Source organism: Mauremys mutica, chromosome 1, assembly GCF_020497125.1.
Source record: "Mauremys mutica isolate MM-2020 ecotype Southern chromosome 1, ASM2049712v1, whole genome shotgun sequence".
NCBI lineage: Eukaryota > Metazoa > Chordata > Testudines > Geoemydidae > Mauremys > Mauremys mutica.
This window is the reverse complement of record NC_059072.1, coordinates 199,496,167-199,521,728: the sequence shown is the minus strand read 5'-3', so window position 1 is coordinate 199,521,728 and position 25,562 is coordinate 199,496,167. Positions and strand designations below refer to the sequence as shown.

Below are 25,562 nucleotides of genomic sequence, written 5' to 3'. Positions count from 1 at the left end.
CTTTGGCCAAAGCATCACAGGGGGAGTTCATGTCCAGCTAATTATCCACCACCAACCCCATGTCTTTTTCTGTGTCGCTGCCCCCCAGGACCAAGCTCCCACCGCATCTGTACATAGGGTGACCAGATAGCAAGTGTGAAAAATCGGGGGTAGTAGGAGCCTATATAAGAAAACACCCCCAATATTGGGACTGTCCCTATAAAATCGGGACAGCTGGTCCCCCTGGCTGTACGGCCGCTGTCCTTGCTTCCCATGGTTCGGGTTGCGCGTGTTGTAACCCCATCGCTGCCCCACTGCCGGGCGCTGCCGAGAGGCCCCCCCCCCGGGCTGCAGAGGGCACGCGGGGCAGGGGCCATGGCCCGGCTCCCAGGTGCGGCGGCGGCGGCGGCGGGGGGGGACAGAGTGACGCGGGGTCCCGGTGGTGATGATGATGCTGCAGCCCCGAGGGGCGGGGCAGGGGCACGCGCTGCTTTGGGGGCTCCCAGCCCGGGAAGGGCCTGCACCGGTCTCGAGCCTCACGCCCGGGTCGGCTTAACCACAGCGCGGTGCTTCCTTCCTCCCCGCCCAGCCCATTGTGACGCCTCGCCGCGGCTGCTGATTGGGCAGCGGCGCATGTCAGTCTCCTCGCCTACCCCTCCTCCCCGGCCGGCCGGGCTGTGGCAGCAGGAAGTGTCTCACGCAGGACGGGGTAGGTTCGGTGCCGGCGTCCCCCTAGGACCGGCCCAGCGCGCGGGGTGGGGGCGAGCTCGCGGGAGAGGCGGGCGAAGCGACCCCTCGCGAAGGGAGGCGGCGAGCAGCTTGGCGGCTGCCGCCTCCCGCTGGGGGAGGGGCTGTTCCTGAGAGAGCGCTCCCTCCCCCCGCCCGTTCTCAACCGCCCCCCCCGCCTGCTCCACGTGCGGCAGGAGACCCCACGCGCTGCCCGGGAGCCCCTCCTAACGGCCGCAGGCCAACGGCCTCCGCGCGCGCGCGGGTGAGGGTGAAAAGCTCTCGTCGCTCTCTGCGCTGGGGGGGGGGCGCTGCCCCTTCACCTCCTCCCCCTGCTCGCAGGGCTGGGGGATGGATGCGCCTTAAAAGCGGGGGGAGGGGGCACCGGCACCCAGAATGCGGCCCTGCCCCGCCCCGCCCCCCAAGACCATCCAGCCCCTCACGCCTCATTGCCCCCTCTGTCTGCGTCACAGCCCGTATCTTGTAGCGTTGTGTGTCAGTGGGTGAAAACCTGAAAGTGAAACTGCATGTAAAATAAGTGATGATAATGGGCTAGTTCAGGGATTCCCAAACTCTTTTATAACGTGTGTGTATTTTTAACGGTCTTTAGCGTGATGTTTTACCCTTTTGAAAGACATTTTTGGATTTAATTCCTTCTCCCCCTCCTATGGGTTCTTTCTCATCTGAAAACAAGGAGAGCTAGCACTCTGCAGCGACACCAGAAAGTGCAGAGACCACGTATACTGGATTTTCATTGTGCAAACTTTAGGAAATGCAAAAATAAATGAAAAGCATAATAAGTATTCTTTTCCCCATTCTTTCATGAGAGACAGTGTAGCCTTTTGGACTGGATTTCAGCTGGAACTCCTCAGTTCTTGTTCCATTTTAGGATTGTCTATACTTCAAAGTTAATGCCAGTTAAGGTAAGGTGTGAATTTAAAGGGCAGTAAGCTGTTCCCAACCAACTCCATGTATGTACACTCATATTCCGGAACAAGCGTGCCTTGTTCCTGTTTAGCATTACCTCCAGTGACACTCTTGTTCTGGAGTAAGGGCACATCTACCCTGGAAAAGTTACAGTGCTGGCAATTACAGCGCCACTCAGAGAGTGCTGAAGGGAAACCGCTGTTATGTGTTCACACTGTCAGCTGCCTGCGCAATAGCGTGTTCACACTTGTGGCACTTGCAGCGGTATTTGGAGCAGTGCACTCTGGGCAGCTATCCCACAGAGCACCTCTTTCTTTTCTGCCACTAAGACTTGTGGGAAGACGGAAGGGGTCACGGGGCATCCTGGGTCCTGTCCCAATGACCCATGATAAATTGCTTTGCATCCCAGCAATTGTGTGCTTCCGTCTGCATTTGGCGCCATCTTTCAACGGTTTGTGTACTGCGCACCCTGCCTCTTCTGAATGCAGGAATGGATCCTGAACTGTTGACCAGTATGCTGCTCGCTCTGACCAACTCATCACGAGTGACAGTGGAGTTATTCCTTAAACTACAAAGGCAAGAGGAGTGTGACATTGATCTCGCCATGTGTAGTAGCTACGACACAAGATTGCGTGTGGTATTCATGGAGGTGCTGACCACAGTGGAATGCCGCTTTTGGGCTCGGGAAACAATACTGAGTGGTGGGATCATATTGTCATGCACGTCTGGGATGACGAGCAGTGGCTGCAGAACTTTCGGATGAGGAAAGCCACATTCATGGGACTGTATGATAAGCTCGCCCCAGCCCTGCGGCGCAAGGACAGGAGAATGAGAGCTGTCCTGCCGTTGGAGAAGCACGTGGCGATTGCACTGTGGAAACTGGCTACTCCAGACTGCTACCGATCGGTCGCTAACCAGTTCGGAGTGTGAAAGTTGACCATTGGACTCATGTTGACTGAAGTGTGCAGGGCTATTAATTGCATCCTGCTCTGAAAGACTGTGACTCTGGGCAACGTGTGTGACATTATGGATGGCTTTGCACAAATGGGCTTCCCTAACTGCAGAGGGGCGATAGATGGCACGCATATTCCAATTCTGGCACCAGACCACCTAGCCACCAAGTACATTAATCACAAGGGGTATTTCTCAATGATTCTCCAGGCACTTGTGGATCACCGTGGGCATTTCACAGACATTAACGCAGGCTGGTCCGGAAAGGGGCATGACGCACGCATCTTTCAGAACACTGGTCTGTTCAGGAAGCTGCAAGCAGGGACTTTCTTCCCAGATCGGAAGATCATCATAGGGGAAGTCAAAATGCCTATTGTGATCCTGGGAGACCCCGCCTATCCCTTAATGCCGTGGCTTATGAAGCCATACACAGGGCAACTTGACAGCAGCAAGGAGCAGTTCAACAACAGGCTGAGCAAGTTCAGAATGACTGTTGAGTGTGCTTTTGGACATTTAAAAGCCCGCTGGCGCTGCCTCTATGCGAAGCTGGACCTGGCCAATGACAATATTCCTGTGCTTATAGCCGCATGCTGTACGCTCCATATTTGTGAAGGGAAGGATTAAAGCTTTACTCAGGGTAGGACTGCAGAGGCTCAGTGCCTGGAGGCTGAGTTTGAACAGCCAGAGACCAGGGCTATTAGAGGGGCACAGCACGGGCTATAAGGATCAGGGATGCCGTGAGGCAGCAATTTGAAGCTGAAAGCCACTAATATTTGTTGCTATGGTCGGGAATGCAGTGTGTGTAGTGCTAGGAGGTGATTGGTGCACATGATGTAATAAGTGGGTGTAACATAATTGTATGTTGCTTTGCAGTGCTCTTTTTGCTTTCAATTAATAGAATAAAGATTGCTTTCAAACCAACAATTCTTTTATTAAAAGACAACAACCGGAGGAGAGAGTTAAACAAAAAAACCCATCAGCAGTGAGAGGGATAAGGGTAGGTTCCAGGACGAGGAGGGGTCCCAGGACGGCTAAAGATTTGTGTATGTCGAGGGATCATATCCAGCCTTCTCCTTTGGAATACAATGCAGCGGGTACTGTACTTCATCAGGGCCAACTGCAGGGGGATGGGTGTTGAGTACAGTTGGAGTCCACAGTGCTGGACTGTGCGGAGGGAGGAGTGGAATGCCTCAGTTATAGACTGGAGCCAGGAGGTTGATAAGAGTGTGTTGGTGGTGTCTGGGGGGTGCATGGGAAAGAGTTTTGCGACAGCAGCTACATGGGAGGGCGGGTATGGAGCTGCTTCATTTGAAGAGCTAGTATCGCCTGGAACGTGTCTGCTTGGTGCTCCATAACCTTTAAGAGCTGCTCTATGGCTTCATTCTGGCATGCTGCATTCTCCTTTTGGTCCCTCTTCTCGCTGTCCTGCCATTCCTTCAATTCCAGTTTTTCAGAGGCAGAGTACATCATAACATGCAGAAAGTCCTCTTTAGTTCTTCTTGGCCGCTTTCTAATTCTGCGCAGCTGTTCAGCTGCTGATAACAAAGAGGGAGGCTGGGCTCCCAAGGTCATCTCTGTGAAGTTTAAACGGAACATTCTACAGAAGCAGTATTGTTTGCAACACAGAGAACACTGATTCAGTGATTTAAAACACAGCCTATACTCTCACCTGTCACTAACTGGCTGACCCCAGGCAAGCACACATGAGCCACAAGACCCCCAAAATGGTGGGTAGCCGCAGGGAAAGGGTATCACTCTTCCTGGACCCTGCTTACATTGGGCACGTGGCTCTTGGAGAGAGCCAGCTCCGTAGTGGGGGCCTGATAATCATTCCTGTCCCCACACTTTCCACAGGATGTGATCATTATGGAAGATATCTCACTGCTGAGGGTGAGCAGGGAATCAAGGGAGGGTCTTCTCCAAGCCTGCGGCTTCTGCCCTGGCCCCTATGTGGCTCGCCTGTGTGCAGCAATGGTCTCCCACCCCCATGACGGCACAGTAGCACGGGAAAGTTACTATTAATGGGGCAAGAAACAAAGCACCTCTGCCCAAGAACTTGTGGCAGCAGATTGCCCAGTATCTCCATGAGAGTTTCCTGGAGATCTCTGAGGAAGATTCCTGTGAAGTGAGGGAGTCTGTCAACAACCTGTTTGGCCGCTCAGACTAGGCATGCGGTGGGAGACAAGCCTGCTTTCTGCAACTCTTCTGACCCCAACAACTTGCTTCAGGAATTCCCCAAATCAGATCCACTTACCAGGTGCCTCCTCTCCTGTTTGCGCTTTGCCAAGCTCCGACAGCAGTGACTGGCTACCCTCCTCTGGGGTAGAAAAGAGCTCCTGGCTGCATGCATCTCTGGCCTCCGAGTCATCCTCTGCCTCTGGGTCCCCCTACCCCTCCACGTCCCAGATTTCCTCTTCCTGGCTCGGTCCACTCTCGACTGGCACGTGAGCCACTGAAGTATCCATAGTGGTCTTCACAGTGGAGGTGGGGTCGCCGCCAAGTATCACGTCCAGCCCTTTGTAGAACTGGCAGCCCATGCGCGTAGCACTGGAGTGGTGGTTGCCTCCCGCGCCTTGTGGTAGGTGTTCTGCAGCTTCTTCACTTTGACCCTGCACTGCAATGTGTCCTGGTCATGGCCTCTTTGTCATGCAGCGTGAAATCTGTCCATAGGTATCATAATTCCCACGGATGGAGCACAGCTGGGTCTGGACAGCCTCCCCCCCCCACGCAAATACTGATGAGGTCCAGCAGCTCAGCATTGCTCCAAGTGGGGGATCGCCTGGTGCGTGGAGCAGGCATGGCCCCCTGGAAAGATGTGCCGAGACCACTGCATGCATCACCGAGCAAACAGGAAGGGGACTTTCCAATTTCCAAAGGAATGTACGGGGTGGGGATGACGGTTGGTCACCTGAGGGCAGGGCAGTAGAGTTCAAACTGATGACCAGAGAGGTGAGAACAGGCATTGTGGGACACCTCCCAGAGGCCAAACGCAGCGCTGTAATCACCACGGTGTCTATACTCGCACTGCAGTGCTGTAGCCCTGGTGCAGAAAGCTCTACGCCTGTTGTTGGGGTGTGTTTTTAAAGTGCTACAACTGCGCAGTTAGTGGCTTGGCAGTGTGTACACCTCGGGAGTTACAGCGCAGAAAGCTGCTTTACTGCGCAGAAACTTGCCAGTGTAGACAGGGCCTTAGTTTCTTCATCTGTCAAATGGCTGTAATAATGCTTTACTCCTGGAGGCATTCTGCGCCAAAAAAATAAAAATTCTGCACACAATATTTTAAAATTCAAAATTTTGCAGATTTTATTTGTCAAAATAACACTACATAATCATGCCAGTTTCAATTATTTTGGTAATTTATTTCAAAATACCTGTCAGCAAGTATATCTGTAACGATACAGATGCACACAAAAATTCCCTCAGGAGTAGAGAGTTAAAGAAACCCCTATGACAACCCAGTTCCTGTTTCTCTGCCCCCTTCCCCTCAGAGCCCAGCCAGGAGGCCAGACACCCACAACTCCTCCCCCCAGAGCCCAGCTGCGGGGCCCCTCCAGCTGACACACCCAAACCCCCTTCCCCCACCAGAGCCCATCTGTAGGGCCCCCACTCTTGCCCAGCACCCTCTTCCCTCCAGACCCCAGGGATCCAGAGGGGGAAACAGCCTGATGCTTGGTCCCAGACTTGCACAGAGTTTCCTGTGCACTGCCCTCTCCTTCCTTCAGCACATGCTGGGAACTGCAGCTGCCAGGAATCCTGTAGCTCCCTTCTTCTCTCCCCGACAGTGTCTTTTATGTGTGAGCTGGGCTCTGCCTGGCCCATCAGCCTTTAGTGGTGGCTAGCAGCCCATTTCTGTGGGGGGAAGGAAATTCTACACGCACAATGTTGATTTCTGCAAAATTCTGCATTGCGCAGTGGTGCAGAATTCCCCCAGGAGTAATGCTTGGTTCCCTCCTTGAGATGTTGAGGATGGGTTAAAAGTTTTGAAAACAAAGTACTATCTAAAAGCTAATTATTAATAATCTAGGATATTAGGCACACAAGTATATAGTATTCTACACATCTGTGGTCATACATAAGTAACTAAGGAAATGTTTAAAAATTATTTTTAACTTTAAGTGAAACTCCATATTTGAAGTCCTATAAATATCATTGTCATAGGAAAGTTTGAGGCTTCCTGTTTGCAGAATTCTAGGTACCTTCCATGCTCAAATTATGTTAGAAAAATGGGCTGCAGATTAAAGCAGATGAGCTCCTTCTGCATCATTGAAGGTTTGAACTCTGGAGCAGGGCACCTAGGGTTAAATTCACACTGAAGTCAGAGCTGGTCTCCAAAGTAGACCCCTATATAAATATCTTTCTTTACTTATTCTGTAGAATCATAGAATATCAGGGTTGGAAGGGACCTCAGGGGGTCATCTAGTCCAACCCCCTGCTCAAAGCAGGACCAATCCCAACTAAATCATCCCAGCCAGGGCTTTTTCAAGCCTGACCTTAAAAACCTCTAAGGAAGGAGATTCAACCACCTCCCTAGGTAACCCATTCCAGTGTTTCACCACCCTCCTAGTGAAAAAGTTTTTCCTAATGTCCAACCTAAACCTCCCCCACTGCAACTTGAGATCATTACTGCTTGTTCTGGCATCTGGTACCACTGAGAACAGTCTAGATCCATCCTCTTTGGAACCCCCTTTCAGGTAGTTGAAAGCAGCTATCAAATCCCTCCTCATTCTTCTCTTCTGCAGGCTAAACAATCCCAGTTCCCTCAGCCTCTCCTCATAAGTCATGTGCTCCAGCCCCCTAATCATTTTTGTTGCCCTCCGCTGGACTCTTTCCAATTTTTCCACATCCTTCTTGTAGCATGGGGCCCAAAACTGGACACAGTACTCCAAATGAGGCCTCACCAGTGCCGAATAGAAGGGAATGATCACATCCCTCGATCTGCTGGCAGTGTGCATACTTATATAACCCAAAATGCTGTTAGCCTTACTGGCAGCAAGGGCACCCTGTTGACTCATATCCAGCTTCTTGTCCACTGTAACCCCAGGTCCTTTTCTGCGGAACTGCTGCCTACCCGTTCGGTCCCTAGTCTGTAGCAGTGAATGGGATTCTTCCATCCTAAGTGCAGGACTCTGCACTTGTCCTTGTTGAACCTCATCAGATTTCTTTTGGTCCAATCTTCTAATTTGTCTAGGTCCCTCTATATCCTATCCCTACCCTCCAGCATATCTACCATTCCTCCCAGTTTAGTGTCATCTACAGACTTGCTGAGGGTGCAATTCACTCCATCTTCCAGATCATTAATGAAGATATTGAACAAAACCGGCCCCAGGACCGACCCTTGGGGCACGCTGCTTGATACTGGCTGCCAATTAGACATGGAGCCATTGATCACTACCTGTTGAGCCCGATGATCTAGCCAGCTTTCTATCCATCTTGTAGGCCATTCATCCAGCCCATGCTTCATTAACTTGCTGGCAAGAATACTGTGGGAGACCGTATCAAAAGCTTTGCTAAAGTCAAGGAATAACATGTCCACTGCTTTCACCTCATCCACAGAGCCAGTTCATTTGCAAACTATTCTTTATTGCTTATTTATTCTTCATATTTATATTCATGTTCTGAAGAAGCAGGAAAATTGTGTTGTCCATTATGAGCTCTCATTGTATAAAAATGCTACCTGCTGGCATTTTTATCAGGTCTACTCATGTTAATTGTTGCACTATCCCTCTGGCCTGGAAAGTGAAGTTCAAACAAAACACGTTTCAGAGCCAGTTCTGAGTATCAGGAATGCACTCTGTAATAAAGAAAATAATATGCATTGGCAGCAGATTGTTTTGCATTTCAGCTAGCAAGGGCAAGGTGGCAACAGCTTCCCTGATTTCACTATTTTGCCCATAATGTTAGTATTAAAAATAGAATCTGATGTGTGTGGATAGTTACTGAAATGCTGAAAGAAGTTCTGTGTGAGCTTTCAGATTTCCCGTGTGAGCTTTCAGATTTCCCAAGTGAGCCAAACATCCCTAATTTGGTGCTCAACTTTTTGAATGTTAAAAAATTTAAATATATTTTTTTGCAAGTGTAGACTGTATATACATATTTCTATCACCACCAAATTACTTGAGTTCTGACAAGTTTTACTAGGGTTAATGACACATGTTGTTTTGAAATTACAAATCTGCATAGTTACTCATTTTCCTAATACCTCAGGATCGGAAAAATACAGCCTACATTTCCATCTAAGTCCTAGGAAAGAGAGAATTTTTGTATTTCACGTTGCCCTTTTGACTAAAGATTGTTTTTAAAGGAAAAAAATGATTTAACCATATGAATCTTCTTAAGAATTGGATGTTGTAGTCATCTGAAAATCTAGCAGGCATTCTTTCAATGAGAGGGTGACCTCTTAGAAAACCAGAACAGAGAGGAAACATTGATCCTTCTTAGTGGGAGGTAGATCAAATTAATAAATTGGGTAAAGTTATTGCTATTTTAAGTTATACTGTGTCTGTAACTCTGACATATCTGTCTTTAAAGCAGTAATTTTGTTTGGATTCTGAGTTGTATGCTATTTCCCTTAACATGTCCACTGTAGCATATCATCAGTAATATTAGTTCTCTCTGAAATGTTTGAGTAATATTGGGATCAGGGAGAAAATATCAGGTAGCATTCTTATTTTCTCTTGTTTTTAGAACTCTTTTTAAAAAAAAAATTAATAACCCTTGAGAAAGTAGTTCTATTTGAAGAAAATGACTGGCTGTGGCTAATAGCTAGATGCTTTGCTTCTAGCCTTCTTGGTGAAAAGATTGCTTAATTTTCATGAACTTCTAGCATTCTAAAGTAAATGTGACCTGTTTAGAACTTGACTACTTATTTTCTATTTGGCAGTTATTGAAAGTGTAAATATGATCAGAATGATTACTTTATCTATACATAATTGTGAAACCCCATAGAGTATTTGAGTTTATTACCTAAATATTCCCCAATATCCTTTTTCTGTGAAAGTAAATATGAAACTAATAAGTCTAGTCAGTTTCACTGATGATATTTACAGTGCTGGGTAATGTGAAACTGACAATCATGTCAATTTCTTTCCTGCTGTTTGGGCAGGATGTGAGGTGCAGTGGAAGCAGGCATTGGAATATTGATCACAGGATGACTATGAGTCGCCAATGTGATATGGCTGTGAAAAAAGCTAATGCGGTTTTGGGATGCATCAGGCGAGGTGTTTCCAGTAGAGATAAGGAGGTGTTAGTACCCTTATACAAGGCACTGATGAGACCTCATCTGGAATAGTGTGTGCAGTTCTGGTCCCCCATGTTTAAGAAGGATGAATTCAAACTGGAACAGGTTCAGAGAAGGGCTACTAGGATGATCCGAGGAATGGAAGACCTGTCATATGAAAGGAGACTCAAAGAGCGTGGCTTGTTTAGCCTAACCAAAAGAAGGATGAGGGGAGATATGATTGCTTTCTATATCAGAGGAATAAATACCAGGGAGGGAGAGGAATTATTTAAGTTTAGTACCAATGTGGACACAAGAACAAATGGATATAAACTGGCTATCAGGAAGTTTAGGCTTGAAATTAAATGAAAGTTTCTAACTATTAGAGGAGTGAAGTTCTGGAACAGCCTTCCAAGGGGAGTAGTGGGGGCAAAAGACATATCTGGCTTCAAGACTAAGCTTGATAGGTTTATGGAGAGGATAGTATAATGGGATAGCCTTGGCAATTAATTCATCTTTGACTACTAGCGGTAAATATGCCCAGTGGCTTGTGATGGAATATTAGATGGGGTGGGATCTGAGTTACTACAGAGAATTCTTTCCTGGGTGTCTGGCTGATGAGTCTTGCCCACATGCTCAGGGTTTAGCTTATTGCCATATTTGGGGTCGGGAAGGAATTTTCCTCCAGGGAAGACTGGTAGAAGCCCTATGGGTTTTTCGCGTTCCTCTGCAGTGTGGGGCACGGGTCACTTGCTGGAAGTTTCTCTGCACCTTGAAGTCTTTAAACCATGATTTGAGGACTTCAGTGGTTCAGACACAGGTTTGATACAGGAGTGGATGGGTGAGATTCTGTGACCTGCATTGTGCAGGGGAGGTCAGACTAGATGATCATAATGGTCCCTTCAGATCTTAAATTCTATGATTCTATGATTTATGAGGCGGGGTTAAAAAAAACTGGGTGAGGAATAGAGTTGTGGGGACCCAGCTCTTGTAGTAACCAGTTGATTGGGAAAAGACTAAAGTAGCAGACACCCCATACAGCCAGGAGGCTCTGGACTTGGGGTCCGAATGAAGATGAATCTGCTTCTCCCTTCCAGGTGTCAGATGGGTATAGGAGGGGCTTCACATTTATCAGGCACTAAACCCATTAACAAGAGGGGGAGCAAGTCTTGGTACCAAAATCTTGGTAAGAATCTCAGCAGCTTGGGGGTAATTGCTGTGCTTCTTTAGTACCAACCTATGGCAGGTAGATTTACTCCTCTGACAAGCAGGTGTCTGGTAAATTGTCATGCCCCGACTAATAATAACTGCTGTTACTGCTCAGGAAAAAAGAAAAATATTCATATGCAAACCAATTCCATGAAACCTATTTAAGGTAATCTCAGTATCAGAATGAATTTAAAAGTCTTCCATTTGGGAAAACCTGACATTTTTATAAGGAATTAACATTACTGGAAAGATGTTGGATCATGCACTACAAACCTTTGCTGAAGTTTAATTTAAATAACAATTATATTATTTCCTAGATTTTAAATTTAAGCAGGTTAGAGATTATAGCAGGAGATCTGTATTATATGTGCAAAATGCCACTGGCAAAGACATTCTTGCATCATAAATATGAATAATTCATACCACCCACCTAAAATCTATAAACGTATTAACATACGAATGTAAAACCTACAAACCTCAAAGGAAATAAAGCAAATCTGGCAGGGAGAGAAGAGTATAGGTTTCACTTTATCTGTTGGAGTGTGGGCAAAACTCTGGGGGGAATTATTGACAGCCACATAACTCTGCCTTTAATCTTTATGTACTATGTTATGAACAGTTGTGTGGATCCTACAATTGGTATATTTTCATTCTCTTTCTTTTTTGTTGAATGATAGCTATTCTGTTAAGCTCTTGCATGCGATTTCTGGGCAAATATAGTACAAAGGTTTATATCACTAGACTAAATATATTGCAGTCTCTATGTATTGCCCTCACTATGCTCTTGTTTGTTTCTCAAGCACAACCACTCAGCGATGCTTTCAGTTGTCTGTGGCTTTGTCCTACTCATTCATGCCATAAGTCCTCCCCTAAAGATGATCTGGTTGAAAAGTGAATGTATGTGAGTTACTAATGTTGCAGTCCTTTTCATACATGCCTGATGGATCAGCCTAAAGTTCTTCCTTCCTTTCTGTATTTGTGCAGTAGCACAATATATTCTTAATTTTAGCACATACCATGCTGCTAGCTGAAATGTGTTGCAAATTGTATGAATTTACACTGCAGGTTTTGCAGAGTATTTATACAGAAATTGTTCTGTTTCCCAGTATTTCAGAGATTAATGAGCTTCACCACAAAGATCCAGTGATAGTTAGGCAATGGTACTTTACACACCACACTCACCTCAAGGAGAGTGGCTAGTGTCTCAGTAATCAGAGTAACTGAGAGAGAATTCAGATATGTACATATTCAAAACCTGCCATTTTATTAATGTCATCTAGTCATGATTTTTAAAAGGTGATCATTTACACCCATTAGCAATGATAGGGGTTCCCAAACTTGGTTCATGGCTTGTTCAGGGTAAGCCCTGGTGGGCCACGAGACACTTTATTTACCTGAGCTTCCGCAGGTACGGCCGCTCGTTACTCCCAGTGGACGCAATTCGCTGTTCCCGACCAATGGGAGCTGCGAGCGTCCGCAGGTACGGCCGCTTAGGTAAACAAAGTGTCTCGTGGCCCACCAGGGCTTACCCTGAACAAGCCACGAACCAAGTTTGGGAACCCCTGAGCTAATACAATTAAAATAATGTCAAATCTGTTATGTGATGGAAAAAGTCACATTGCATAGGTTGAATTCTAAAATTCTCTACAAGTCTACTAAGTGGGGTGCCATAGCGTTTCCTAATTCGGTTTATTATTATACATCACAATTAAAAGATGTGATGAGTTGGGTTAACAGTAGACCATCCAAACACTGGATAAAATTCAATCAAGAAAGGAGCTCAGATATAGCTATTCACAGTAATTGTTGGGTTAAAAAGAAATGTAGGTCACCATAAATAAAATGTCACTCACTCATCCAGCCCACATTAGCAGCTTTGGACAAATTTTCTAAATTCCTGTCACCAAGACCCTCTCCCTTAGCTACTTTAATAATTAGGAAATTATTCCTATATCAACATGACTATCTATTGAGGGTAAAATCTGAGATTATTTAATTCAGACAGCTGTTTCTGGGTCCTGATTACATACCAAGGGGTATGTAATAATGTAAATAATATAAAGATCAGGTATTTACCAGTCATTTTTACTGTGAAACCTGGAGATAGCTCTATCTAGACCAGGGGTCGGCAACCGGTGGCTCGCGGCTCGCCAGGGTAAGCACCCTGGCGGGCTGGCCCGGTTTGTTTATCTGCCGCGTCGGCAAGTTCGGCCGATCACGGCTCCCACTGGCCGCGGTTCGCGGTCCCAGGCCAATGCGGGAGGCAGGAAGCCGCGGCCAGAACATCCCTCAGCTCGCGCCGCTTCCTGCCTCCCGCATTGGCCTGGGACCGCGAACCGCGGCCAGTGGGAGCCGCGATCGGCCGAACTTGCCGACGCGGCAGATAAACAAACCGGGCCGGCCCGCCAGGGTGCTTACCCTGGCGAGCCGCGAGCCACCGGTTGCCGACCCCTGATCTAGACCTTTATCCACATTTGTGGAGTTGACGTAGGAGAAAGGTGGAAAAGGTTTAAATATCCAAGATATATACAATTTTGATTTTAAAAAGATGTTAAGAAACAACCCAGATGAAAAGATGGGACAGGGATTAGTGCAAAGATCTCTATTTGGGAAAAGGGATATACCTCTTCAAATTGTATAGCTCATAATTTTTTTTTTATAAATTACTGTAAAGATGGCGTTTAGCTCCAGTGAAGATCCATCATATTTTTGCTACTAGGGTGGCACTCTGATGGAGTAATTATGGGGAAAGGATAACATACTTGCACATGTAGTTCTTGTCAGGGAATTAGATAGTTTGGGCAGGAAATTATTAGAGATTCATCTTATAACAAAATGCCAGTTTGTTAGAGATCTTTTTTGTTAGCAGCTAGACTCTGTATTGCACATTATTGGAAATGTGACCCATTCTCTTGGGAACAGTAGTATAGAAAAATGTGGACAGTCCTTCTAATGAAAAAGCTTTCACACCAAGTATGTACACAAGAAAAGTGCCAAAAATGGGATAGGTGTCTAGAAATTTGCTCACCCTTTCTAGTGTACTCAGGAGGCAGGCTTCCCGTTAGCAGGCCAGAATCTTTAGCCAGGATCTTTGAATATTAACTGGAGCCTGAATAAGTAACGTATGGTGTAGTATGTTAACGTTTTATTGTAACTTTGCCGTAATAAAATGTTTTTTAAAATGTTGCATGTTTCTGCATGTGCCATTCTGTGGTAGTTAATGGCTGCAATATCATACACAAAGGAACCTGTGGTTCATGGAGAAAGTGGTAATGAGATGATCAGAGATGGACCAGACCTTCTGATAGGGAGGTCAGTGGAGGAGGGGGAAGGAAACAGGAGCCACAGGGAGTTGAAAGGAAATGAAGAAATTACAGGAGGAACAATCAGCAACTTAAAGGTGGGGTGGAGAAGGAAGCACAGTAGGAGCCAGTAGAGTTGTGATACAGGAAGGGAAGCACAGAGGGAACTAGTGGAAGAGTTGGAAGGAATGTGAATCTTTTGGAATCCTCTAGCTAAGAGCTGGATCTTGGACTAGTATCCATTACTGCTGTTTAATTTTTTTTTTTTGAATTGTGCCATACATTCATTTGGAAGTTATGGTTGACTACCCAATTGTTCAAGGGTTGCTTTAGTGGTTTAAGATGTCACCATAACCATTGATGAAATCATAGTTCTAGATTCAGAATTGCTTGTTTCTTCTATAAAAATCTAAACTACAAGAAGTGCCCTTTATTCATGTGTAGGCTGATACTGAGTATTTGATTTCATTTTCCTTTGACCTTCAATGGGGGATTTTTCTTGATAACAATGGAATTTAAAAACCTCCCCAGCAATCTTTCCTGTACTTTGATTAAGATAGTTTATTGTTAATCATAATGTACAATTAAACAGTATTTGTAGATTATTCTGTATAGATTAGGGAAATGATTAACTACAATATTAAAACAGAATTAGATATCAGGCATGCTTGCTGTGAATTGCTAATATGCTATGTAAATCTTGTAAATATTTGAACTCTTAATACCACAAACAAACAAATAAATAAATAAAGCTAAAACCAGGTATACAAGCCTGTACCATATCAAATATAAGGATTGTGCAAATGGAGGATATGTTATAAAGATTAAAATGTAATAGACTATGAACAATAACATAGTAGTTAAGAAACTTCTATAGTTAGTGATCAGCCAATAAAACGTTTGAGGCCCAATTATTTCATTTCTGTTTACAGTTATTTATAGCTTTCTCTTTAATTACCCCTGCTTTAGCCTTCTGACTTTTAAGATTCTGCAGTGATGCACCTACCTCCTTGGTCTAGAAGGACTAAATAAGACACCTTTCAAATTTTATTAACACTATTCCTTAGCGGAATCAACAAGTTTATTACCTTCTCTCTGTGGTGTGAGTGCAGTACTCCCCAAGCATCTTTAGTCCCTGAATACAACTGGTATCAGGAATCTAACTTAATAGATGCTGTGATGTAAAGGCCAATTATGCGTTTACCAGAACTTCTTAAATCCCCTTGCATCTGTGATATTTCTCTTTTTGTGTACAAGAGTATTTGTAGTGGCTGAAAGATGGTTTTGCCTCTGAAGTGACACTCTCAGGTTAAAAGTCATATTTAGTTTTTACCACTTACGTTGTTTTGCTTGCTTTTTTATTTTTGCATTTCTGTCAGCTTGGATGATGAAAATAGAGAATTAAATTTCTAATCATTTTTAAGTTCTTGAGCTAGCATAACCCTTCATTGTTTGGGTTGTAGGTTTTAGATTTTTTTTTAATTGTGGCTATATTGCTGTTAGACTTAGTTTGTAAAAGCTTGTTCTTACAAAACCAAAATGTTAGCCCAAATTTGATTTGAGAAAAAATGCTTTTTTTTAAATGGATGCTGTCTTTAACAAACTTGTCAAATATATATTTTTAAGGAAAAAAATCGTGAAGTTTCTAAATTGTCTGGCTGTTCTGTTAAATTATTTAGGATTCAACAATTAATGAAAAATTCATGCAAGAGTACAGATAAAGAAGAAAAATCTAACCATTAGAGAAATGGCAGGATTCCTAGACAATTTCCGATGGCCAGAGTGTGAGTGTATTGACTGGAGTGAAAGAAGAAATGCAGTTGCTTCAGTGGTTGCAGGTGTACTGGTAAGTATTCAAACTACACAAATGAATCCAGATTTGTCATCTTATTTAATGTGGTGTTAATACTTCATTAATCTTTGAAAATAAAATGTTCCTAAATCAAATTTTGTTAAATTGCAGTGCTAACTGCATTTTTAAACCAATATATTTCTTCATATTTTTCAAGTTTGTTTAGGAAAACCTTTGCAGTTCACCTGGATGTGTACACTATGTTTGAATTTGATGTTCCGATACTACTTTTTCTTTTTCTGGTATTGATTTTCTTTTAAAAAGTGTTAAATTGTTGGAAGGTATGTATTCACGTTCAGAGACCTTCATGGCCCTATCCCCATCCTACCTATCAAATCTAATGTAGTATTGAAAGGTAGACCCCTGCCTCTGATCTGCCTATTATGCCAGCTGCCATTGCCTACTTGTTGACTTTTCAAACAAGCACCTTCATGCTTTCTCCCATGTTGCCCCTTGCACTTGGGAGAAGCTCCGTATAAACATCCGCAAAACTAACTCATTATCCTCCTCCAAATCTGTCCATAAAACTCTCCTTTGCTGTGAGGCCTACAAAATACTTGACAACAGCTAGATCGTTTGTGTGCTGAGACCACAGCCCATCATACTGACCAGTATTGTTTCCTTGTATTCCCCCTTTGGTCGGTCGGTCTGTCTCCATCTGTCGTCTCTTGTCTTATACTTAGCATCATAAGCTTGTTGGGGCAAGGCCTTGTTTTTTTGTTCTGTGTTAGTATATAATCTAGTACAGGGGTAGGCAACCTATGGCACATGTGCCGCCTTTAGCACATGAGCTGATTGTCAGTGGCATTCACGCTGCCCGGATCCTGGCCACCGGTCCGGGGAGCTCTGCATTTTAATTTAATTGAAGCTTCTTAAACATTTTAAAAATGTTCTTTACTTTACATACAAAATAGTTTAGTTATATATTATAGACTTATAGAAAGAGACCTTCTAAAAATATTAAAATGTATTACTGGCATGCGAAACCTTAAATTAGAGTGAATAAATGAAGACTCGGCACACCGCTGCTGAAAGGTTGCCAACCCCTGATCTAGTATAAGTCCATGACTAGGATTCCTACGTGATATGTGTGTGTGTCTGGCATAACAAAGTATGTTACAGTACTTACATTTTACCTGGCTAAATCATGCATATATTGGGAATATATGTTCAAGTTTTTAAGGCAATGAAGGTAATCTAGCCATACCCTTTTCTTTAATTTTAATAGAAGATTTATGGCTAAATCCCAAACACTGCTTTGAAAATGTCAGCAGTAAGTTTTTTTTCAGCTTCACTGGATTACAGAATATACATGTCAGCAAACTTTTTTAAGAGCGTATTTGTGAAAAGGAGAAATTAAGTTAGCAATATGCATGAAGTGTTAGACAAAGAATACATGTTGAGAGTTTATCTTCACACCCCTCCAGCTTCATAATACTGTGTGATGGTGTCATTGTTTCTCTAGTTTTTCACAGGCTGGTGGATAATGATAGATGCTGCAGTAGTTTATCCTAAACCAGAACAAATGAACCATGCATTCCACACCTGTGGAGTGTTTTCCACATTAGCTTTTTTCATGTAAGTATGCTAATGATAATTCTATATTTAAAAGGGTACTTCCTTCCTGTAAATGCATAGATGCATAATTTTACAGAGTGGAAAATTTAACCAGCATTCTATATAGTCTAAATTTGAACCATCAGCATCATTACTTTTCGATAATCCACCAGTACCTCCTTCACGTAATACACAAAAGAAGGCAAAGTTCTTGGTCTCTGCTTCCTTTTCTCTTGGATAGTTACATGGTTATTTGTTTCTTCTCTCTGCTGCATTTAAGTTTTATCTTTAAAAATTATATATATCTTGGCTTAATATAAGGCATCATCTTTTCCTTTTATAACAAGTGCTCATATTCACGGGGAGGGATAGCTCAGTGGTTTGAGCATTGGCTTGCTAAACCCAGGGTTTGTGAGTTCAATCTTTGAGGAGGCCACTTAGGGATCTGGGGCAAAAAAAAAATTGGTCCTGCTAGTGAAGGCAGGGGGCTGGACTCGATGACCTTTCAAGGTCCCTTCCAGTTCTAGGAGATTGGTATATCTCCAATTATTACCTTTTATATTCCTGGAGAAAAACCTCTGATATATTATGCAATAATGCTAACACAAAGCATATTAGGCCAGATTGGTCCATGGTGTAGCTAACTACTCCTACAGCTCTTTCTTTGGGTCTGAAACTTATTTTGATGACCATTTTTTTTTTTCAGGGTTGCATCAGAGGTGAATTTAGATCATTAGTAGTAGTGGGTAGTTGAGTGATTCATGCTACTGTCTTCATCACAATCATCCCACAAATCTATTTGGAGTGTCTTTAACTTTAAAAAATGCATTTAACTTAAGCCAGGAATATGTTACAGATATTTCAGTTATTTTTTAAAAAGGCCACTTAAACAAGGCTCAGATGCTTGTTGCCTTGGAGCAGACCTTGCACCTGAGAGGATACCATGGACTTCACTGAAGCTCTGTGTGGGTGTAGAAATCTGCCCTTCTGGATCCAGTTGCAAGATCTGGTCTAAACAAAGAGTTTACAAACTGTGTGACTGGAAGGGAACAACCAGCCTAGTAACTTTTTCTGAATATTTTTCACATCTCTTAAAAACTTTAATTTTGTTTTTAACCATCATAATTTTCAAATGGCTTTTCTAGTGAAGCTTTAGACTTATAAACGTATATATTTGAGTTTGGTTTTTGTCCCAGGATAAATGCTGTATCAAATGCACAGGTGAGAGGAGATAGCTACAGCGATGGATGTCTAGGAAGAACAGGTAAATGGTTTATTTAATCAGCATTAAAAGACCTACATGAAAACAACTACAGTTTGTAATGAATTTCATAACCTCAGAGAATTTACAAAAAATGTTCTTTGCTCATTAACCTCTGAAAATATATATATATATATTTTTGCCATTTTTGAGCCTTAGAACATGAATTCTGGATTTCCTACTAAAGATGAAATTCAGGAAATACATATAACTAGCTTGAGTAACTAGCATTTATCTGTGCATCCTGCATGAGCACTGAGGGAATGAAATCCCAATCCACAACCTGAGATGGTTTGATAAGGCTGCAGTACAGCCACTCTGAATCTTACACCAGTCTGTGGATTGGAAAAGGGGCTGCTGCCCCTCCATGCTGTCTGTGTGGGGAGTTTCTGTGGATCCAATGGCCCTCTCTCCTGTTCCACCCCAAACACTTCCATTAGTGCTAGGCTACTTCAAGCCAGCATAAAGCCCATCTAATTGGCCTTGGAGAGTGTAGAAACTCCCTGGCATGGTCATTGTGTATCATCTGTTTGCTCAGAGCTTCTACATGGAGGTAGGGCTGCTATGGGACTCCTGTGTACAGGTTTTAATTTCACTTTGTACACATCTATGCATTTTTTTTACACAGGGCATGATTTTTTAAAACCAATTCAGACCCCCCAAACCCTCTATCACCTGTCCATGTACCCACTGATTATTAATATTGGCCTGAAGTGACCCATATATCTGTGTATGGAGGAGATCCTTTGCATATAGCTATTCCTTCTCCCACTTCCACAAGGTACTGTTCTTCCTCCTTCAGAACTTCCAGAGGCTGTTCTTTGTCTGGAGTTCCCATGGGGTGGAGACTGAGTGGGCACGGGACTGTGGCCAGAGGGCTTTACATGTTCCCCCTGGAAAAGATAGCACAGCTTAGGGGTTCTGCTATCTTTTCTGTTGGGATTCCTCTCCCACTCCAGGAGTTCCATGGGCTGCAGTGGCCGAGTGGAGTCTCTGGCAACATAGCTCCACTTGGAGATGCACTGCTAGGAGATGAAGAATGCTGTTGGGGCCAGAGCCATTGTGGAGCCACGGGGCCTGTCCACAGATGGCCCTGGACTTCTGTGAATACCTGAGAGATCCCCAGATTTGGTGGCAGAACCTACGACTTATTACATCAGGAGAAGCAACTCCTGCCTTACTTCTCTTTGGTGGGATGCTGTGGTAGAAATTCTGCAAGGGTATCCTGGTGGAGATTTTTCCCTTCAGAGCCTCCTCCCATGGTCAGGATGGGATGATTTGGGCCACTCTGTTTTATGATACATTATTTCCTACAGATCAGAAGATTATTTTTAATGCTTTTAATATATTTCTTACAGGTGCTCGCATCTGGCTCTTTATTGGTTTCATGTTGATGTTCGGTTCACTTATTGCTTCAATGTGGATCCTTTTTGGAGCATATGTTACACAAAGTAAGGCTCCTTCCTTATTACATTTTAACGGAGGGGAGGGGACATTTCCAAAGTGGCAGCAAAAAAAAAAGTCTACACATACAGTGCAAAGTGACCTGCTCCAGTTTGTACTGTTGACCTCAGTGGCAAATTCTGCCTCCATTACACATGTACCTCTTGTGTTGATGTTGTTATTGAGAGTTTTTCAAGTTCAGAGAATAGAGATCTGGTGAGTAAAGTAAGGAGCCATAGTGCTGCTCAGATTAAGAGAAACTGTAAATGAAATTCTTAACTCTTTACTGTACTGATTTTAGTGACTTATTTTGAAGAAGAAACTATATATATACATGTGCTGCTATGTAGTCTATTGTCTTGATACTTGAACTTTAGTCTGTCTACTAACATAAAACTCTCTATCCCTGTGGAACTTCAGATGTCTTTTAAGCATACAAAACCAGTATTTACTTTTCAAGTACACCTCTACCCCGATATAACGCGACCCGATATAACATGAATTCGGATATAACGCGGTAAAGGGGCTGGGGAGAGGGTGGGGCTACGCACTCTGGTGGATCAAAGCAAGTTTGATATAACGTGGTTTCACCTATAACACGGTAAGATTTTTTGGCTCCCAAGGACAGCGTTATATCGAGGTAGAGGTGTATTCTAGTGAAGCCTCCATTTCTAAGGGTTTTGTGAAACTCTATTAACCAATTCCTTTTTTAACTAATACACTTATGGTCATTACTCAAGTTCACTAACTAACTCTTATATTTTGCATATGAATAAAACTTTCTCTATCCGATTGGAGGGAAACCCAGAACAGAATAAGTCATGGAATCCGTTGTGGTTCTGGAGACTTTTATAAGAATTTTAACATTTCCATTTATTTGTTGTGACCTTGTTTTGTTCTCTTCTTACATGGTCATCCATGTAACATATTGAATTGCAATGGCTATGTTCTAATTTACAATCACTTGTGTAAGTACTGGAAGTGACAGTTGCTCTCTACCTTTGGCACTTATGTGGCTTCATTACCATAGCCTCTGAGTGCTTCACTGTCTTTAATGTTTTATCCTCACAACAGCCCTGTGAGATAGGGCAGTGCTGTCTTTCACTGTCCATTCCTCTTCAAAGCAATGTATGCTTGGTTTGTGTCAAGATGGTGACTCCATGAATAGTCTCAAATACACTTTTCCAATATGAAGCTACTAAACTTAATATATCTTGCACTTTTATTTTGTAGACACGAATGTGTACCCAGGATTAGCTGTGTTTTTTCAAAATGCATTGATATTTTTTAGGTAAGTTGTTTTTCTCTTGTGCCCAAGTATTTCAAACCATTGCTGGCATCTATCTTATTCTACCCACAGTCATGTTATGAAGCAGGTAACCTACATGTTTTCATGCCAAACTGAAGTCCATTTCTGTTTTACTCATTAAGCATGTTTCTCTCTGCTCACAGGAATACAAAGCGTGTTTGTTTTCATACAATTAAATGCTGTTAGTAAACAAATGTTAAAGGCAGAAGCTAAAGTTTTTTTTTAAGAAGCCTAAAGTTGGGCTCTCACATCCATATTTAAGCACTACAGTAAGTGGCCTGATTTTTAAGAAGGTTGAGCCACTCCTGTTGACCTTAGTGTAGGCTACTACTCTGTCAGCATCCACAACCAATGTTCACCCTGGCCAGAGGCGGCTCCAGGCCCCAGCACGCCAAGCACGTGCTTGGGGCGGCATGCCGTGGGGGGCGCTCTGCTGGTTGCCGGGAGGGCGGCAGGCGGCTCCCGTGGACCTCCCGCAGGCGTGCCTGCGGAAGGTCCGCTGGTCCCACGGCTTCGGTGGAGCATCCGCAGGCATGCCTGTGGGAGGTCCACCGGAGCTGCGGGACCAGCGGACCCTCCGCAGGCATGTCTGCGGGAGGTCCACCGGAGCCGCGGGACCGGCAACCGGCAGAGCGCCCCCCGCTGTGTGCCGCCATGCTTGGGGCAGCGAAATGGCTAGAGCCGCCCCTGACCCTGGCCCATCCCTCACCCTATGGCCCATCCTTGCCCCTTCCATACTTGAAAAATGAAATGTGGAGGTCTTTCCTAGTTTTTTTTAAACCTGGTCTCTTCACATTCTAGCTGGTGAAATCCTTCTGACACCTTTGTTAATGAAAACTTCTCTAAAATGGGATTTACGTGCCAAATCCTCCTATTCTCAAAATATGCAGGTTATGAAACACAGTATAAGGGCTCATCTCTCTCTTCTTCAACAGAGTCTTGCAAACCTAGAGCTGGCCCAGCTGTAGCTGATTACTGAATCTGGGCCATTCGAGTCCTGAATTCTCTTTCCAACCATGGTCAGTGCCAGAAGCTTCAGATGAAGGTGTGAGAACCCCACAATAGGCAGATGTGGGAGTAATCTGCCCCCCCATTAGATCTCATCCTGATCTTGAATAGATAATTAGGCTTAAGCCCTGAAGCATGGGGTTTAATATCTCTTCCAAAAGTGCATCATTAATTGTGATAACTCTGTATATTCTTGCGTCTGATGAAGTGGGTATTCACCCACGAAAGCTTATGCTCTAATACGTCTGTTAGTCTATAAGGTGCCACAGGACTCTTTGTTGCTGGATATTCTTGTTATCAATATGTCCTAGTTCCTTTTTGAATCTTCCTAATTTCCTGGCCTCAATGACTGCCTGTGGCAATGAGTTCCAAAGTCTAATTATATACTGTGTGAAAAAGTATTTTATCAGTTTTGAATTTCTCACCTTTTTAATTGCAGTAAAAGCCCCCTTGTACTTGTGTTATGAAACATTGAAAACAGACGTTCCTGATCTGTCCTCTCTAGACCATAGTCATCTTTTTTCTAAGGTCAACAGTCCTAGTCTTTTCATTCTCTCATCATAGGAGGCTTTTTCCCAGGTCCTTGATCATTTTCATTGCCTCTTTCTGAACCTCTCTAATTCTGCAGTAACCTTTTTGAGATAGGATGACCAGTACCGCACCACTGATATTATGTAAATATATAATAGTGATTGCTGTATTATTCTCCATCCCACTACTGATACAGCCTAACATTGTGTTTGCTTTTTGGACTGCAGCTGCTCATTGAGCTGTCTACAGTGACACTCAGGTCCCTTTCCTGAGTTACTAGTTAATTTAGAGCCCTATCATAAGTATGAGTAGTTTAATTTTTTCCCTTCAGTGTGCATTACTTTGCATTTGTCAACACTGAATTTCATTTGTCATCATATTGCCCATTCATCTGGCTTGTTTTGGTCTTTCTGAAGTTCCTCTCAGTCTTCTCTGGTCCTGTCTAACCTAAATAACTTTGTGTCGTCTTCCTCATTGCTCACTCCTTTCCAGGTCATTGTTAAATGTTGAATAACATGGGACCTAGTACAGAACCTTCAGGCATCTGCTAGTGACTTTTTGTCATGTGGGAAACTCACCATTTATTTCTATTCTGTTTTCTCTGCCCTAGCCAGGTTTGAGCCATGACAATGCTTGTCATTCTCTTGCTCCAGGAATGTTTAGCTTTTTTTAATAGCCTCTTGTGCAGGGACCTTGTAAAAGCGTATTTGGACACCTAAATAAATGATCAGCCAGTTCTCCTTTATGGCTTGTCTATTGATGTGTTTCAGAGAATGCTAAGAGATTGGAGAGGCACTATTTTCCTTTGCAGAAACTGCTGGTTAGCCCCGGTCATATCATGATCTTTCACATATTTTGTTCTATTTTTAATTTTCAAGCAGTTTGCCAATTACACCTGTGAGGTCTAGAGTTCTGTGGATCACACTTAGAACTTTTTTTTTTTTTAAATTGGTACAACATTTACTACCCTCCAATCCTCAGAACTGTGGCTGTTAAAAGAGATTGCATAGTGGTGTTAGCTCAGCCACTTCATAGTTAAACTCCACCAGAACTCTTGGATATATAGCCTCTGAGCCTGGTGAGTTATTGCTTAAGGGGATTAAATATATGTAAAAGTAGATTTTCAAATGAAAGATGTTAAAGTAGACTGAACTAAGATTAGCAAAGGGAGTCTAAATGTACTGTAGCTAAAGAATTAATATTTTACACTTTGTTTCTTTCATCCCAAATTATAAGTGCAAAACTTGAGTCTAAAGTATCCTCTGTTCCTATGTAAAGTGACCTTTTTCCACATTACATGTAAACTTCTATTTTTTTACAGTACTCTGATCTACAAATTTGGAAGAACCGAAGAGTTATGGGGATAATATAATTAAAGTTAGCATTAAGTCCATGCCCTTTATAGTGTATCCAGTATCTAGACATCTTTGTTTTGTTTGTTTTTACATTTTGCTAAATATTCAGATGTTGCATTAAATCTTTGTTAATGTTCTTTTGCTTTCTCTAAATTGAATGAACTATGAGATTTTCAAAAATTGTTTAACAGTTTTCTGTAATTAGTTCCCTTTTTTCATAGGACAGATTTGTGAATATGTACATTATATGGCTGTGTATGTATATATCTTAAAGCGAATGTTAATTTTTTTAATTTCTGAAGTCTTTATTTCTGCTCTCATACATGAACTTGCAACACCATGTAGGATCTGATCCTGCAAACCCTCACACATGTGAGACAAACTTCAGTTGAACTACTCAAGCAAGTAAGAGTTTGCAGGATCAAGCCCACACTGTATCAGATCAACTATTACTTTTATGCGCTGGTGAGCTGTAGCTGATTTTACAAGCTATGCAGCAATGCCTAGTTGGATACCTCAAAGCAGAAGTGAGTCCTTCAAAGTGTCTCAGCTAAAATTCTAGATAGTTAAGAGGAAAAAATCTTGATTAGATCCTGGGCTAAGAGTGAGATTTTAAGAAGAATTTTATATAAAGGTTTGAAAAAGTCAAATACAGAATAGCTTTTGAACTATTTTTAAAAGGTGAAGACTTTTTAACAAGGTCCCATAATAAAGGGACAATTTGAGTGACCAGTTTTATTTTCAATCCTGTCATTATTATAGCACAAACACAATTTAATGACATGATTCTTGTAAAATTAAACACTAATGTCTAGTGTTCAGTAACTTATTACCATTAGCTATATTTACCATTACATTCAAGAAAAACCTAAATTCATCTGAGGGCTTGGCTACACTTACAAATTTGCAGCGCTGCAGCAGGGTGTGAAAACACAC

General features: G+C 43.2%; 1 protein-coding gene and 1 long non-coding RNA gene across 5 annotated transcripts in view; one reads left to right on the top strand and one right to left on the bottom strand.

Annotated features, from left to right (window-relative positions):
* LOC123362069 overlaps nucleotides 1-833 on the bottom strand; it is a 4,657-nt gene extending 3,824 nt beyond the window's left edge. The window contains exon 1 of the long non-coding RNA XR_006576333.1: nucleotides 633-833. This is a non-coding gene — a long non-coding RNA (uncharacterized LOC123362069). The remainder of the gene's footprint in view (nucleotides 1-632) is intronic.
* On the top strand, nucleotides 498-25,562 carry TMEM50B (transmembrane protein 50B). Of its 4 annotated transcripts, none has more exons than XM_045002352.1 (7): nucleotides 498-688; nucleotides 15,990-16,156; nucleotides 17,628-17,740; nucleotides 18,916-18,983; nucleotides 20,339-20,431; nucleotides 21,657-21,714; nucleotides 24,593-25,562. In XM_045002352.1, exons 2-7 carry the CDS (start codon nucleotides 16,058-16,060, stop codon nucleotides 24,636-24,638), a joined length of 477 nt encoding a protein of 158 aa, XP_044858287.1. In that variant the 5' UTR covers nucleotides 498-688; nucleotides 15,990-16,057; the 3' UTR covers nucleotides 24,639-25,562. The 4 variants fall into 4 exon arrangements, with proteins under 4 accessions (XP_044858287.1, XP_044858288.1, XP_044858289.1 ...); XM_045002353.1 differs by lacking the exon at nucleotides 498-688 and adding an exon at nucleotides 875-970; XM_045002354.1 differs by lacking the exon at nucleotides 498-688 and adding an exon at nucleotides 1,156-1,291.

What these genes read in the sequence shown, in the direction of transcription:
- TMEM50B (XM_045002352.1), top strand. Translation starts at nt 16,058, where the DNA reads ATGGCAGGATTCCTAGACAATTTCCGATGGCCAGAGTGTGAGTGTATT. An exon ending in CAGTGGTTGCAGGTGTACTG is followed by an intron (nt 16,157 to 17,627) that starts GTAAGTATTCAA and finishes TTGTTTCTCTAG; the next exon opens with TTTTTCACAGGCTGGTGGAT. An exon ending in TGGATGTCTAGGAAGAACAG is followed by an intron (nt 18,984 to 20,338) that starts GTAAATGGTTTA and finishes TATTTCTTACAG; the next exon opens with GTGCTCGCATCTGGCTCTTT.